This window comes from Phocoena phocoena, chromosome 16 (genome assembly GCF_963924675.1).
Source record: "Phocoena phocoena chromosome 16, mPhoPho1.1, whole genome shotgun sequence".
In the NCBI taxonomy this organism is placed as follows: Eukaryota; Metazoa; Chordata; class Mammalia; order Artiodactyla; family Phocoenidae; genus Phocoena; species Phocoena phocoena.
In genome coordinates, this window is record NC_089234.1 from 34,245,611 (window position 1) to 34,263,439 (window position 17,829).

Here is a 17,829-nt window from a genome sequence, read left to right on the forward strand (position 1 = left end):
ATCCCACTACTGGGCATATATATACCCAGAGAAAACCCTAATTCAAAACAAGTCATGTACCACAATGTTCATTGCAGCTCTATTTACAACAGCCAAGACATGGAAGCAACCTAAGTGTCCATCAACAGATGAATGGATAAAGAAGATGTGGCACATATATTCAATGGAATATTACTCAGCCATAAAGAGAAATGAAATTGAGTTATTTGTAATGAGGTGGTTGGACCTAGAGTCTGTCATACAGAGTGAAGTAAGTCAGTAAGAGAAAAACGAATAATGTATGCTAACACATATATGGAATCTTAAAAAAAAAAAGGTTCTGAAGAACCTAGGGGCAGGACAGGAATAAAGATGCAGACGTAGAGAATGGACTTGAGGACACAGGGATGGGGAAGGGTAAGCTGGGACGAAGTGACAGAGTAGCATGGACATATATACACTACCAAATGTAAAATAGATAGCTAGTGGGAAGCACCGCATAGCACAGGGAGATCAGCGTGGTGCTTTGTGACCACCCAGAGGGGTGGGATAGGGAGGGTGTGAGGGAGATGCAAGAGGGAGGGGATATGGGGATATATGTATATGTATAGCTGATTCACTTTGTGATACAGCAGAAACTAACACATCATTGTAAAGCAATTACACTCCAATAAAAATGTTAAAAAAAAAAACAAAACAGCATTCTTTCTTGCTTTCCAATGGTTAGCCACCTCACTCATAAAGAAATGGAAATTAAGACTGAGCTACCTTTTCTTACCTAACAGATTATACTGACGAACTAAAATGTTAGCCAATCTATTGGCAAAGCTGTAAGTAAACAGGCAAACTCATCCACTGCAGGTGCATATAAAATGGTATAGTACCTAATCCAGCAAAATTATATGCGCTATTCACCCCAATTTAGCAATCCCTTCTCGGTTCATCTTTAATAAGTATTCTAAGCTAACAAACTCAAAAAAAAGAGAAAGAATGACAATGTCATTCTTCTGTACCATCTAATGAAATAATAGATCTAGAGGCAATGAATAAAAAAATTATCAATCTCTGCTAAAACCAGTAGGTGGAAACTGCCAGGGAATTCTATTGGATGTATCAGGTTGATAACACCTGTATTCACTGATCAGTCTTATCATAAAAAAAGATAACTATACATTTTTCCAGCTTTATTATTATTGACATATAACATATGTTTAAGGTGTAGAATGTGATAATTTGATAATATATATTGAGAAATGATCACAATAAGGTTAGTTAACACTTCAATCCTCTTACATAATTACCATCTTTGTGGTGCTAACACTTAAGATCTACTCTCTTAACCTTCATTTATATAATACAGTGCTAATTATGGTCACCATATTGTACATTGATCTCTAGAACTGATTCATCTTTTAAATGGAAGTTTGTAGCCCTTGACCAATATTTCCCAATATTCTCCAACCCTCAGCCCCAAACATTCTACTATTTGAGTTTGGATATTTTAGAGTCCACATATAAGTGAGAACATACAGTATTTGTCTTTTGAGAACATACAGTATTTGTCTTTCTCTGACTTATTTCACTTAGCACAATGCCCTTAAGATCTACCCATGTTCTTACAAAAGGCAGGGTTTCCTTTTATTTTTTTAAAAAAAGGCTGAATATTCTACTGTATATATACACACATTTTCTTTATCCATTCATCCGTCGATGGACACTTAGGTTGTTTCCATGTCTTGGCTACTGTGAATAATGCTGCAGTGAACATGGGGGTGTAGGTATCTCTTCCAGACAGTGATTTCATTCCTTTGGATATCTACTCAGAAGTGGGATTGCTGGATCACATGATAGTTAAACTTTTTTTGGGTAATCTCCATTCAGTTTTTCATAGTGGCTGTACCAATTAACATCCCCACAAACAGTGCACACAGTACCCTTTTCTCCACAGCCTTGTTAACACTTGCTGTCTATTGTCTTTTTGTTAATAGCTATTCTAACAGATGTGAGGTAACATCTCATTGTGGTTTTGATTTCCATTTCCCCAATGATTAGTGATGTTGAGCATCTTTTCATGCATCAGTTGACCATCTGTATGCCTTCTACAGAAAATTTTCTATTCAAGATCTTAACCCATTTTTAAATCAGATTGTGTATGGTTTTTGTTCCTGGATATTGAGTTGTATAAATTCCTTATATTTTGGATATTAATCCCCTATTAGACAGATGATTTACAAGTATTTTCTCATTCTATAGGTTACCTTTTCATTTTGCTAATGGTTTCTTTTGCTGTGCAAAAGCTCTTTAGTTTGATATAGTCCAACTTATTTCTGCTTTTGTTGCCTGTGCTTTTGGTGTCATATCCAAAAAATCATTGCCAAGATCAATGTCAAGGAGACTTTCCTATGTTTTATTCTAGAACGTTTATAGTTTCTGGTCCTAAATTTAAATCTCTAATCCATTTTGAGTTAATTTTTGTGAGTGGAATAAGAAAGACAGGGGCCAATTTCAGTCTTTTGCATGTAACAATTCAGTTTTCCCAACATCACTTATTGAAGAGACTTCCCTGAGTATTCTTGGCTCCCTTGTCAAATATTAGTTGAACATATATGTGTGGGTTCAATTCTGGGCTCTCAACTCTGTTCCATTGGCCTACGTGTCCTTTTACACTAGTACCATATTGCTTTGATTATTATAGCTTTGTAATAAAGTTTAAATCAGTAAATGTGATGCCACCTGCTTTGTTCTTCTTTCTCAGGATTGCTTTGGCTATTTGGGGTCTTTTGTAGTTCCACAGAATTTTAGGATTATTTTTCCTAATTCTGTAAAAAATGCCATTGGACTTCCAGGGATTACATTGAATATATAGATGGTGGGCAGTATGGACATTTTAACAGTATTAATTCTGCCAATCCATGAATATGAGATACTTCTCATTTATTTGTGTCTTCTTTAATTTCTTGCATCAGTGTTGAAATTTTGTTTTACTCCTATTTTATTGTTTTTGGTATTATAAATGGGATTATTTTATTTCTTTTTCAGATAGCTTAGTGTATATATAGAAACACAACTGATTTTTATGTTGATTTTGTATCCTGCAACTTTACTAAATTTATTTATTAGTTCTAACAGGCTTTTGGTGGAGTCTTTAGGATTTTCTCTATATAAGATCATATCATCTCCAAGCAAAGACAATTTTACTTCTTTCTTTTGGATTCAGATGTCCTTTATTTCTTTTTCTTGACTAATTGCTCTGGGTAGGACGGGAGTGGTGAGAACAGACACCCTTGTCTTGTTCTTGATCTTAGTGGGTACATTGCGTATGACGTTAGCTGTGAGACTGTCATATACAGCCTTTATTACGTTGAGGTACGTCCTTCTACATCCAATTTGTTGAGAGTTTTTATCATGAAAGGATGTTGAATTCTGTCAAATGCTTTTCTGCATCCTGCAGATAATGAGATGCAGAGATAAGATTTTTATCTTTCATTCTATTAATGTGGTATATATCACACTGATTGATATGTAGATATTGAATCATCCTTGCATCCCAGGGATAAATCCCACTTGATCATGGTGTACGATGCTTTAATATGCTGTTGGATTTGTTTTGCTAATATTTTGTTGAGAATTTTTTCATCTATATTCATCAGGGATATTGGCTTGTAGTTTTCTTATAGTGTCCATATCTGGCTTTGGTATCGGGGTAATGCTGGCCTCATAAAATGCGTTTGGGAATGTTCCCTCTTCTTTAATTTTAAAGAGTCTGAGAAGGACTGGCATTAATTCTTCCTTAAGTGTTTGGCAGAATTCACCAGTGAAACCATCTGGTCCTGGGTTTTTCTTTGTTGAGAGCTTTATGATGTCCTTCGTTGTTATTGGTCTGTTCACATTTTTTATTTCTTCATGATTCAGTCTTTGTAGGTTTTATGTTTCTAGGAATTTATCCTTTACTTCTAGGTTATTCAATTTGTTGGCATACAACTGCTCACAGTACTTTCTTAAGATCCTTTGTATTTCTGGGACTTCCCTGGTGGCGCAGTGGTTAAGAATCCACCTGCCAATGCAGGGGACACGGGTTCGACACATGTTTGAGCCCTGGTCCGGGAAGATCCCACATGTCGTGGAGCAACTAAGCCTGTGTGCCACAACTACTGAGCCTGTGCCCTAGAGCCCGCAAGCCACAACTACTGAGCCCACGTGCCACAGCTACTGAAGCCCGTGTGCCTAGAGCCCGTGCTCCGCAACAAGAGAAGTCACGGCAATAAGAAGCCTGTGCACTGAAACAAAGAGTAGCCCCTGCTTGCTGTGAATAGAGAAATCCTGCACACAGCAACGAAGACTCAATGCAGCCAAAAAAAAAAAAAGTACAGGGGAAAATATAGTATCAGAGGAAAAAGCATTTCAATCCAGAAAATGATCAACTAAAGGGGAAAAAAAAGAGAAAAAAGGACAAATAGAATGAATAAAATTTGACAGTAAAAACCCAACTATATGAGTATCACAATAAGTTTACATTTATTTACAAAAGAATTCAGAAGAACTGAAAATAAAAGGGTGAGAAAAGATAAGCAAATGTAACAACATCAAAAGAAGCTGGTATGAAAAAAAAAAGCTGCTATGAAAGGGGGGAAAAAGAGTAACTTTACAGTGAAAAAGCCTGACAAACATAAGCTTACTGAGATGATCAAGGTCAGTATCATGAGTGATAAGTAATATTCATAGTATGTGCCTGTGATGTTTTGTGATGAAAATGGCACTTCATCTCTGTGGTCTTGTACCCCAAAACTCGTAACCCCAGTAGATAATGGGAAAAACATCAGACAGATCCGAATTGTGAGACATTCTGTAAAACATCTAACCAGTATTCCTCAAAACCGTCAAGGTCAACAAAAACAAGGAAAGTGAGAAGCTGTTACAGCCAAGAGGAGCATTAAGGAGACATGACTAAATGTAATATAATATCCTGAACAGGATCCTGGAACAGAATAAGGACATTAGGGAAAAATTAAGAAAACATGAGTAGAGTACGGACTTCAGTTAATAATAATATCAGTACTGGTACAACAACTATAACAAATGTACCATACTACATAAGGTGTTAATAACAGAGGAAACTGGATATGGGATATTTGGGAACTCTCTGTACTATCTTTGAAATTTTTCTGTAAATTAAAAATTGTCCTAAAATAACAAATCTATTTTTAAAAAGCTGGTATAGCTATATTTTCATTCTACAGTTGGCCCTCCAAATTTTTGGGTTCTGCATCTGCATATTCAACCAACTGCAGAATGAAAATATCTAGGGGAAAAAAAATTCCAGAAAGTTCCCCAAAGCAAAACTCAAAGTTGCTGTACACCAGCAACAACTTACCATTTACACTGTATTAGAATATTATGAGTAATCTAGAGATGATTTAAAGTATATAGTAGGGGGACTTCCCTGGTGGCGCAGTGGTTAAGAATCCACCTGCCAACGCAGGGGACACAGTTTCGATCCCTGGTCCAGGAAGATCCCACATGCTGCGGAGCAACTAAGCCCATGTGCCACAACTACTGAAGCCCGCCCCCCCTAGAGCCCATGTTCCGCAACAAGAGAAGCCACCGCAAGGAGAAGCCTGCGCACCGCAACGAAGAGTAGCCCCTGCTCGCCACAACTAGAGAAAGCCTGCGTGCAGCAATGAAGACCCAATGTGGCCAAAAATAAATAAATAAAATAAAATAAAGTATATAGTAGTATGTGCATAAATTATATGAAAATACTATGCCATTTTATATAAGGGACTTGAGCATCCATGGATTTTGGTATCTGCAGGGGTCCTGGAACCAACCTCCTGCAGATACCGAGGGGCAACTGTATTCTATATTATCATGTCTATGTCTATATTATATAGAAGTTTAAGACACACACAAAAAATTCTTATAGATAAAATAGTCATTACTTAATGATAAAAAGTTGAAATCACCAGGATATTTTATTTCTAAACCTGAGGGATAAGTAAATGGATGATGGTTTATTAGTCATTATTCCTCATATGTAGTTATATATTCTTTCTCAACAAATGAAATTTCATAATAAAAGAAAAAACCTTAGTGAACATTCTGCTGAGCTTTGATCAATGCTAAGGCAGCAGATATAATTAGTTCTGTATATTGATAGCAGCATGTTGGTAAAGGCAATGGAAAAGCAGGCACTCCAATACACTGTTGGGAAGATTAAACAGACATAATCTCTACAAAAGCCAATTTGATGATGTCTACTAATGTTATAACTGCACATACCCTTTGACTTATAGCAATTCCACTCTAGTCATTTTGCACATGTGTAAAATTATTTTACACAGTTGTTTATGACAGCACTCTTTGTAGTAGTAAAAGATTACAAACAGCCTGGATGTCCATCATTAGGAGACTGGTTATATAACCACACATTTATGTAACAGAATACTATACAACTACAAAGAAAAAGAAAGCTCTTTATACACTAATATAAAATGGTATCTACCATATATTGCTAAGGAAAAAAAAGCAAGCATAGAACATGATGTATACTAGTCTAGAATATATTAACATATAAACTAATTGTGCTCAATATTCTGTTTGCCTCTCCAAATTTACTCCTCCTCTTTCTCCACCCAGCTTTGTGCACGGGGAGGCTGACCAAACAAAACTGCACCCTCTAGGTAACCTTCCCCTCTAGCTTCTGATGTGCTTTGGCAATTTAAAATCCTGGCTCCTTACTTGCTAGAAACCCATGGGATTCCATTAAATAAATTTGCCAAGTCTGTTTCCTTACCTGTAGAATAAGAACACTACCTATTGTGTAGAGCTTTTGAGAAGCTTAAAATAATATAGGCAAACTGATTGACATAGTGCCTGGCAAAGAGTCAGTGCCTGTTAGGAAGTGATAGCTACTGATATCACTGTTAATATTATTAAAAGAAAATATTATAAAATAAAATAGTAACAACTATTAATTTTATTTGCTAGATTTTCTAGGAAAGGTTTCTCCCAGGAATCATTCCTCATCATCCCTAGTGAATATCTTTTCCTTCTAAGCTTTACACTCCACTTAACATTTGACAACCAGGTTTTGAGGGTAATTGTTAGTTTATCTTGTCTCTACACAGAAGTTTGAATTAATGCTTAGTTGAGAACAAAAAAGAAAAAACAAAGTTGTAATAAAATTTAACTTGAAAATAATCTAAGAATTTACATAGAGTGGAAGTGGCAACACTGATATCAGTTAAAATCAACTTTAAGACAAAAAACTAGAAACAAAGAAGAACATTTTATGATGGTAAAAGGGACAATCCATCAGAAAGACATAACAATTAGAAACATTTATGCACCTAACAACAGTCCAAAATAAACGAAGCAAAAATGGGCAGAACTGGAGAAACAGACAATTCAACAATAGCTGTATACTTCAATAGCCCACTTTCAACGAAGAATAGGTGAAAGAACGACAAGGAAATAGAAGACTTCAAAATTCTATGAGTCAACTAGATATTTATATCACACTCTACCACCACCACCACCACCACCAACACAACACACATCTTCCCAAGTACACATGGAAAATTTGCAAGTATAAAGTTTGCTAGGCTATAAAACAAGCTTTAATCATTTAAAAGAACGGATAGCAAAGTATGTTCTTTGATCACAATGGAATGAAATTAGAAATCAGTAAGAGAAGGGCATTTGGGAAATTTACAAATATGTGAAAATTAAACAACACACTCTTGAATAATCAACAGGTCAAAGCAGAAATCCAAACAGAGCTTAGAAATTTATAGCTGTAAACAACTACATTAAAAAAGAAGAAAGATCAAGAGAATGAGAATACAAGCCGCAGACTGGGAAAAAATATTTGCAAAAGATATACCTGATAAAGAACTGTTATCCAAAATACACAAAGAACATTTAAAACTCAACAATAAGAAAACTGATGTTAAAAACAATCAAGGGCTTCCCTGGTGGCGCAGTGGTTGAGAGTCCGCCTACCGATGCAGGGGACACGGATTCGTGCCCCGGTCCGGGAAGTTCCCACATGCTGCAGAGCAGCTGGGCCCGTAAGCCATGCCCGCTGAGTCTGCGTGTCTGGAGCCTGTGCTCCGCAATGGGAGAGGCCACAACAGTGACAGGCCCACATACAGCAAAAAAAAACAAAAAACAAAACAAAAAAACAACAATCAAAAGACTTAACAGACACCTCATCAAAGAAGACATAAGACTCTTTTTTCTTCCTTTTTTTTTTTTAACATCTTTATTGGAGTATAACTGCTTTACAACAGTGTGTTAGTTTCTGCTTTATAACAAAGTGAATCAGTTATACATATACATATATCTGCATATCTCTTCCCTCTTGAGTCTCCCTCCCTCCCACCCTCCCTATCCCACCCGTCTAGGTGGTCACAAAGCACCGAGCTGATTTCCCTGTGCTATGCAGCTGCTTCTCACGAGCTATTTATTTTACATTTGGTAGTGTATATATATCCATGCCACTCTCTCATGTTGTCCCATCTCACCCTTCCCCCTCCCCGTATCCTCAAGTCCATTCTCTAGTAGGTCTGCGTCTTTATTCCCGTCTTGCCCCTAGGTTCTTCATGACCATTTTTTTGGTTGTTTTTTAGATTCCATATATATGTGTTAGCATACAATATTTGTTTTTCTCTTTCTGACTTACTTCACTCTGTATGACAGACTCTAGGTCCATCCACCTCACTACAAATAACTCAATTTCATTTCTTTTTACGGCTGAGTAATATTCCATTGTATATATGTGCCACATCTTCTTTATCCATTCATCTGCTGATGGACACTTAGGTTGCTTCCATGTCTTGGCTGTTGTAAATAGAGCTGCAATGAACATTGTGGTACATGACTCTTTTTGAATTAGGGTTTTCTCTGGGTATATATATGCCCAGTAGTGGGATTGCTGGGTCATATGGTAGTTCTATTTTTAGTTATTTAAGGAACCTCCATACTGTTCTCCATAGTGGCTGTATCAATTTACATTCCCACCAACAGTGCCAGAGGGTTCCCTTTTCTCCACACCCTCTCCAGCATTTATTGTTTGTAGACTTTTTGATGATGGCCATTCTGACCGGTGTGAGGTGATACTTCATTGTAGTTTTGATTTGCATTTCTCTAACGATTAATTATGTTGAGCATTCTTTCATATGTTTGTTGGCAATCTGTATATCTTTGGAGAAATGTCTATTTAGGTCTTCTGCCGTTTTTGGATTGGGTTGTTTGTTTTTTTGTTACTGAGCTGCATGTGCTGCTTGTAAATTTTGGAGATTAATCCTTTGTCAGTTGCTTCATTTGCAAATATTTTCTCTCATTCTGAGGGTTGTCTTTTGGTCTTGTTTATGGTTTCCTTTGCTGTGCAAAAGCTTTGAAGTTTCATTAGGTCCCATTTGTTTATTTTTTTTTTTTTTTTTTAAACATCTTTTCATATGTTTATTGCTAATTTAGATTTCCTCCTTTGTTAAGAGGCTGTCTGAATCTTTTGCCCATTTATGTTTATTTTTTTATTTTTTTTTTGCGGTACGCGGGCCTCTCACTGCTGTGGCCTCTCCCGTTGCGGAGCACAGGCTCCGGACGTGCAGGCTCAGCGGCCATGCCTCACGGGCCCAGCCGCTCCGCGGCATGTGGGATCCTCCTGGACCGGGGCACGAACCCGCGTCCCCTGCATCGGCAGGCGGACTCTCAACCACTGCGCCACCAAGGAAGCCCCCATTTGTTTATTTTTGTTTTTATTTCCATTTCTCTAGGAGGTGGGTCAAAAAGGATCTTGCTGTGATTTATGTCACAGAGTGTTCTGCCTATGTTTTCCTCTAAGAGTTTGATAGTTTCTGGCCTTACATTTAGGTCTTTAATCCATTTTGAGTTTATTTTTGTGTATGGTGTTAGGGAGTGTTCTAATCTCATACTATTACATGTACCTGTCCAGTTTTCCCAGCACCGCTTATGGAAGAGGCTGTCTTTTCTCCACTGTATATTCTTGCCTCCTTTATCAAAGATAAGGTGACCATACGTGCATGGGTTTATCTCTGGACTTTCTATCCTGTTCCATTGATCTATCTTTCTGTTTTTGTGCCAGTACCATACTGTCTTGATTACTGCAGCTTTGTAGTATAGTCTGAAGTCAGGGAGCCTGACTCTTCCAGCTCTGTTTTTCTTTTTTAAGATTGCTTTGGCTATTCGGGGTCTTTTGTGTTTCCATACAAATTGTGAAATTTTTTGTTCTAGTTCTGTGAAAAATGCCAGTGGTAGTTTGATAGGGATTGCATTGAATCTGTAGATTGCTTTGGGTAGTAGAGTCATTTTCACAATGTTGATTCTTCCAATCCAAGAACATGGTATATCTCTCCATGTATTTGTATCATTTTAAATTTCTTTCATCAGTGTCTTGTTCTTTTCTCCATACAGGTCTTTTGTCTCCTTAGGTAGGTTTATTCCTAGATATTTTATTCTTTTTGTTGCAATGGTAAATGGGAGTGTTTTCTTAATTTCATTTTCAGATTTTTTACCATTAGTGTATAGGAATGCCAGAGATTTCTGTGCATTAATTCTGTATCCTGCTACTTTACCAAATTCATTGATTAGCTCTAGTAGTTTTCTGGTAGCATCTTTAGGATTCTCTATGTATAGTATCATGTCATCTGCAAACAGTGACAGCTTTACTTCTTCTTTTCTGATTTGGATTCCTTTTATTTCTTTTTCTTCTCTGATTGCTGTGGCTAAAACTTCCAAAACTATGTTGAATAAGACTGGTGCGAGTGGGCAACCTTGTCTTGTTCGTGATCTTAGTGGAAATGGTTTCAGTTTTTCACCACTGAGGACGATGTTGGCTGTGGGTTTGTCATATATGGCCTTTATTATGTTGAGGAAAGTTCCCTCTATGCCTACTTTCTGCAGGGTTTTTTATCATAAATGGGTATTGAATTTTGTCGAAAGCTTTCTCTGCATCTATTGAGATGATCATATGGTTTTTCTCCTTCAGTTTGTTAATATGGTGTATCATATTGATTGTTTTGCGTATATTGAAGAATCCTTGCATTCCTGGGTGTTTGTAGATTTTTTGATGATGGCCATTCTGACAGGTGTGAGAAGGACATAAGACTCTTAATAAGCACATGAAAAGACACTCAACATCTATGTCATTAGGGAATAGCAAATTAAAACTGGTGGCGCAGTGGTTAAGAATCCACCTGCCAAGGCAGGGGACATGGGTTCGAGCCCTGGTCTGGGAAGATCCAACATGCTACGGAGCAACTAAGCATGTGCGCCACAACTACTGAGCCTGAGCTGTAGAGCCTGTGAGCCACAACTACTGAGACCGCATGCCACAACTACTGAAGCCCTCGTACTGCAATGAAGAGTAGCCCCCGCTTGCCGCAACTAGAGAAAACACACGTGCAGCAACAAAGACCCAATGCAGCCAAAAATTAATAAATAAATTTATTTAAAAAAATAAAACAATGAGATATAAATGGCTAAATCCAAAACACTGACAAAAGCAAGTGCTGCAAGGATACAGAGCAACAGGAACTTATTGCTGGTCAGAATGCAAAATGTACAGCCACTCTGAAAGACAATTTGGTAGTTTCTTACAAAACTAAACATACTCTTACCATATGATCCAGCAATTACACTCCTTGTTATTTACCTAAATAAGTTGAAAATATATGTCTGCACAAAAACTTGCACACAGATGTGTACTGCAGCTTTATTTGTAATTGCCAAAACCTGGAAGCAACAAGATGTCCTTCAGTAGGCGAATGGATAAATAAGCTGTGGTATGTCCAGACAATGGGATATGATTCAGTATTAACAAGAAATGAACTATCAAGCCATGAAAGACACGGAGAAACTTTAAATATATTTACTAAGTGAAAGAAACCAATCTGAAAAGGCTACATACTGTATGATTCCAGCTATATGACATTCTGAAAAAGGCAAGACTATGAAGACAGTAAAAAGATCATTGGTTGCCAGGGTTTAGGGAGGAGGATGGGATAACTAGAAGGATATGTTCACAATATATTCCCTATTGACAATTAAGAACACACACTTGCCACCATCCTTCCATTCTGGCTGCCACTAAGTACCAGAAAAGATGCAGACTTTGGCCAGCTAGCCAGACAGACTGAGTCTAAATCCATATGAAAACTCTTTTTTTTTTTTTTTTTTTTTTGCGGTACACGGGCCTCTCACTGTTGTGGCCTCTCCTGTTGCGGAGCACAGGCTCTGGACACGCAGGCTCAGCGGCCATGGCTCACAGGCCCAGCCGCTCCGCGGCATGTGGGATCTTCCCAGACCGGGGCACGTACCCGTGTCCCCTGCATCGACAGGCGGACTCTCAACCACTGCGCCACCAGGGAAGCCCAAAGTATAATACATTTTTAAACAGGGATTGAAACATTATATAACAGGGATAAGAAGCCACTGAAGCATTCATATAATTTTCAACCACTCTAGTAAACCAATCAATACCTGCATTATGAATTTTGTCACTGAAAGCAAAGATTAAAAACTGTGAAGGAACTTTAAGTTATTTTAACAAAAACAGGTATAACTATGGTCAGCTGCAAAATTAATGATAAATATGCTCAGAAAGAAAACAATTTACTGGTATGTTTCTGTATCAGGTGACACTACTGGACATTAATTACATGTTAGGTGTGGTATTCAGTGAGTAAGAACAGTTACTTTCACAGATGTATGCTCTTAAATATTTTGTTTCATGGCTACAAGAAACCACTAGTATTCAGAATATGAATCAACTCTTGGTATGTACATAATATGTAAATTATGAAATACAAACAGTTCTGATTATCAATGAAAATATGCTTTAGAGAAGGGATTTTCCTTTAACCAACAATTATCTTTGACCTCTGACTTGAAAATGTACACTAGGATCAATATGGCCAAAAGCACTAGTCATGTGTGTAGCAAGGAAGAGTATAGCACCTGAAAGTCAATTCACACATGGCTTCATTTAGAGACAACACCTGACAATGGACAGTAAATCTTCTGAGTCTGTTAAAGATTGCATGGAAAATTGTGAATATAATATTCAAACTGCAGTCCCTGAGCAGGTATCTTCAGAATGTTATGTCAGGAAAAAAGAAGCAAATACAACACTCTGCTTTCCTATCTTGTCAGGAAGAAAGATGCTAACAAAAACTATTTAAATGAAGTATGTACCTTTTTTTCCCCATGACACCAGTAAGGTCAGTAAAAAATGTCTATGATTATCTGTGGCTTACTCAAGTGGCAGATCTCTGTGATATTCTGTATTGTGAATAGCTTGAACCTATCATATGAGGGTGAAATAACAAATTCTTAATGATAAAATACAAAGACCAAATCATGATACACATAGCTTAAGCAAAGAGTTTGACTTTTCCAACATGTAGCCATTTTCTTTCCTTGTTGTAGAATGAAATCAGTGTCTTATTATTAGTATACTTAAAAAATGTATTCAATTACCACACTAGACCTAAAAACATGTTTCCTAGAACTGAAATACAACCAGAAGGACAGATTTATCCACTGCTATCTTCCAAACTGCAATATTCAACTTCATTTCTGAGTGCCACACATTTGTCAACTCAGTGCTTCATCGGATATTGTAGGTAGTTTTCAGTGAGAATTCTTGCAGTAATTTTTGTACCCATCCATTTGAATATCTAAAACATCTAAAAGAATCATCCTATACTTGCTGCTATTCCCAACAACCTATAGTTGAAAAGTGGGATTATCTGATTTAGCAGAACTAAGAAGTAGGAAAAGAAACAGTTAAACACTACTGAGTGCGTGTGCCGCAGCTACTGAAGCCCTCGCGCCTAGAGCCCGTGCTCCACAACAAGAGAAGACACCACAATGAGAAGCCTGCTCACCGCAACAAAGAGTAGCCCCCGCTCGCTGCAACTAGAGAAAGCCCGCGCGCATCAACAAAGACCCAACACAGGCAAAAATAAATAAATAAATTAATTAAAAACAACAACAACAACAACAAAAAAGACCTGTCAGTGTGGTCCACAAATTCTAAATGTCAGAAATGCTACTTTCTCTACTACACTATTTTTCTTTCATAGAAAGCTATCACGTCTTCCTATGCATTATGTTAGAGAAATATAGACAGGTATGGAAATTCTGTTTGCCCTTATTATTAATCTTCTCACATTAGAAAAGCACTTCATCATCTGCACTTATGTTGCCTTATTTTTTTAAAGAAAGGTCTGATTTCAATATGTATAGCACCTAGAAAAAAATAATCTAATAATTATTTCCAGTTTCTCCTTGAACTCTATTCCTCCACAAAGTCATTTTTTCCTTGACCTTCCCAAAACCCAAACTGCTTTCATATACCTCTTGATTATAGACAAGTGTCATATTGAAAATGTTGAACAACTGGCATGGCATAAACACCAAACAAAGAGAATGACACCAGTTCATAATCACATGGATGTAATGGAACATGCTAACTAAATATCAGCCTTAGTTATAGCTTCCTTTAAACAATCTGCTACACTTGTTTCAACACTAGCCTCATTCTCAAAGACCATTGGTTATTCCTTGCCTGCCAATTCACAGAAAAAGGAGTTTTCATGAAAAACAGCCATATAAATTGGATTCCAAACACTGTCTTTTATTAAATATTTAACTTCCCTTTTATTCCTTAATAGAAGAATAAAAATAAGCATTAGAAAGAACACACTATTGTTTTCTTTCTCCCACACCAATGGTTTCCAGAGAATGAGGCTCTCTAGTCAGCCTTTTATTATAGTTTTGTTAACTTGATTTTACCCACACAATTAGATATCCAAGTTCTTTAACCACTCAACCAAATGAAAACACTGAATACACAGACAAATGGATAGATCTGGGGATATATTAAGGATAATGTAAACTGTTAGCAAAACAAATATCTGACATTTAGAGAGAAAACAACAGAAATGGAATAGAGAAATTCACAAAAAAGCAAAGACATGAGTCACTTAAAAATAAACCTAGGATCATAGTCATATATTATAACATTTTATATATATATATATATATATCTGTGTTGGTTTTAAGGGTCTTCTTACCCAACTTTGGAAAAACTATTAAGTATTCAGCATTGCACTGGGGACATGCCACTCTGGCTGTACTGTTTCCTCTTTGTTTTTCATCCACCCAGCGCTGCAGACAAGCCTGGTGAACCCATTTTGTAGATCCTCTGCATCTGCATGGTCTCACCCATTCAGCTGTTCTATCATCTTCATCAGTGGCAAAACACACCCAGCAACTTCTGTAAATTAAAAGAGAAAATAATGACATTATCATTAACACCCCAGCCTCCTCTTCACTGCAGCTCTCACTTAATGGGATTAGCCTACTATGTTATATTATAGGAACTTTTAATTCTATACTAAAAGACTGAGGAGAAAAACAACCAATACATTTCCAGTAGAGTAGTTTCTTCTTTTTCTGTTTTTCCTTGTATTCTTCTGCAGAATCTTGTGTTTTCTGAATTTTGTTTTTATGTAACTTCCTCCATCTTTCTAGTAAATTAAGGTTTTTAAAAAAAATTTATTTATTTATTTTTGGCTGCACTGGTCTTTGTTTCTACGTGTGGGCTTTCTCTAGTTGCGGTGAGCGGGGCTACTCTTCATTGCGGTGCATGGGCTTCTCACTGCAGTGGCTTCTCTTGTTGCAAAGCATGGGCTCTAGGTGTGTGGGATTCAGTAGTTGTGGCTCGTGGGCTCAGTAGTTGTGGCTTGTGGGCTCTAGAGCACAGGCTCAGTAGTTGTGGCGCATAGGCTTTAGTTGCTCCATGGCATGTGGATCTTCCTGGACCAGGGCTTGAACCCATGTCCCCTGAATTGGCAGGCAGATTCTTAACCACTGCACCACCAAGGAAGTCCATCTTTCTTGTAATTCTTCATCTTCTCTAATGAACCAGAATGCAAACAGACAATCCTCAAGCTGCTTTTATAAGACCTAATAATTCTTCGAGGAGTGATAAATATAGGAATATGTGAAATTCAGTGTATCTGCCATTTCAACAACATTAACTTCTTAACCTCTTGAACTTGGAAAACTAAAGTATTACATAAATGATTTCACACATGGTCTCATTCAGTTTTCAACTGAGACAGAAAAAACCCCACTCATTTCTCTTTCTGGTAAAGTATGACTATAAGAGAGAAAGATGATTAAATTAAAAAGCACAAAGGGAAGAAGAGATGAAGATATCAGGATAAATTGTTTTAGGATAGTGATATGATAAATTTGGGCCGAAGGGCTTCCCTGGTGGCGCAGTGGTTGAGAGTCCACCTGCTGATGCAGGGGACACGTGCTTGTGCCCTGGTCCGGGAAGATCCCACATGCTGTGGAGCAGCTGGTCCCATGAGCCATGGCCGCTGAGCCTGCGCATCCGGAGCCTATGCTCCACAGTGGGAGGGGCCACAGCAGTGAGAGGCCTGCGTACTACAAAAAAAAAAAAAAATTGGGGCTTACTACATGTTTCCATTATAGGTATGATTGGTTTTCCTTTTTTGTGGGAATTAAATTATATTATATTCAAAATCTAAAAGTCAAGTCTGGGATGCTTATATTTTAAAAAATTCTATTGAGATGGTTAATTTTTAAACATTTCCCCATTTTGCTTTTGAGGATACTTCATGAACTCTAATTTGTTCTTGTGGAATTAGGTTGCAATTCCTTATTTTTTTCCTGTCAATTAACACAAGTTTTGACACCAATTTCCATTAGGGCAAATACAATTTAACTCAATGACACCATTCACTCCCCTTTACCAAGTTAAAGTTTGACTGCACAATAGGAAACTGCTAATTAAAGCTTGTCACTTACTGTGCACATTTCACTTAATTAGATAAATGGCTCTGTCAGAACTTAACTACGCTCAGTGGGAAAGACTATATATAGTCAGGTACTACATATGGGTGAGGTCTCCAGTCTGTAGAACAATATGAATTTTAATTGGGTGAGGTCTCCAGTCTGTAGAACAATATGAATTTTAATTGTGTGCTCCAATTAAAACTTCACAATTAGAATAGGGAAAAAAAAAACTGAAGTGCATAAGTGGCAACAATATCCAAAATTGTGCTTTTACTCAGCTTTCAAATTCAGTCAGATTTCATTTGACCTACCTAGGTAAAAACGAGGTAGGGAGCATTTGTTTGAGCATGCCTGACCCTCTGACCCACCTCAGCCAAGCTGTCTGGGCCCTCGTGCTATCTTACGGTTATCCAGAAATGCCTCCTCCTCCACCTCCTTATTCTTTAAAATTTTACTGTGGTAAAATATACATAACATAAAATTTACTACTTTAACCATTTTTAAGATTGCAATTCAGTAGCACTAAGTCATTCACACTGGCAACCATCATCAATATCCATGATTTGAGTGGGTTTCAACCTAGTTTTTTTCATAAAATTTTAATTGACAAGTATACAGCAAATAAACCAGTTATTTGAGGTGTTAGTATATATTTTCCCCATTTAACCAAGGTAATTTTGTAAATATAATTGTATACCTCTGGGAAATGAAAACCATATTTTGGTAACAAAATATAGGCAGAATATCTAGAAACTATATTTCTAGGTTCTTGTAAGTTTTTCATATCAACAATGGAACATATATGTAGCTAAGTACATCTAGACCAGCATAATTAATCAGTATTAAGGTGAACTGAATCTTAAATTAAGCCAATTTCCAGTCATCAGGAAAAAACAAAATAAAATGTAAAGAACCTTAATACTAAGTTGAACCAAATAAAATTGCCTATATTTATGTTTTTAATTTACATAAATGGCAGCTTCATATACC

General features: G+C 37.0%; 1 protein-coding gene across 1 annotated transcript in view; it reads right to left on the minus strand.

Moving 5' to 3' along the window:
* MARCHF5 (membrane associated ring-CH-type finger 5) overlaps nt 1–17,829 on the minus strand; it is a 52,310-nt gene that overhangs the window by 18,131 nt on the left and 16,350 nt on the right. The window contains exon 2 of the mRNA XM_065894515.1: nt 15,084–15,286. Coding sequence (XP_065750587.1) covers nt 15,084–15,286 — 203 coding nt within the window. The remainder of the gene's footprint in view (nt 1–15,083; nt 15,287–17,829) is intronic.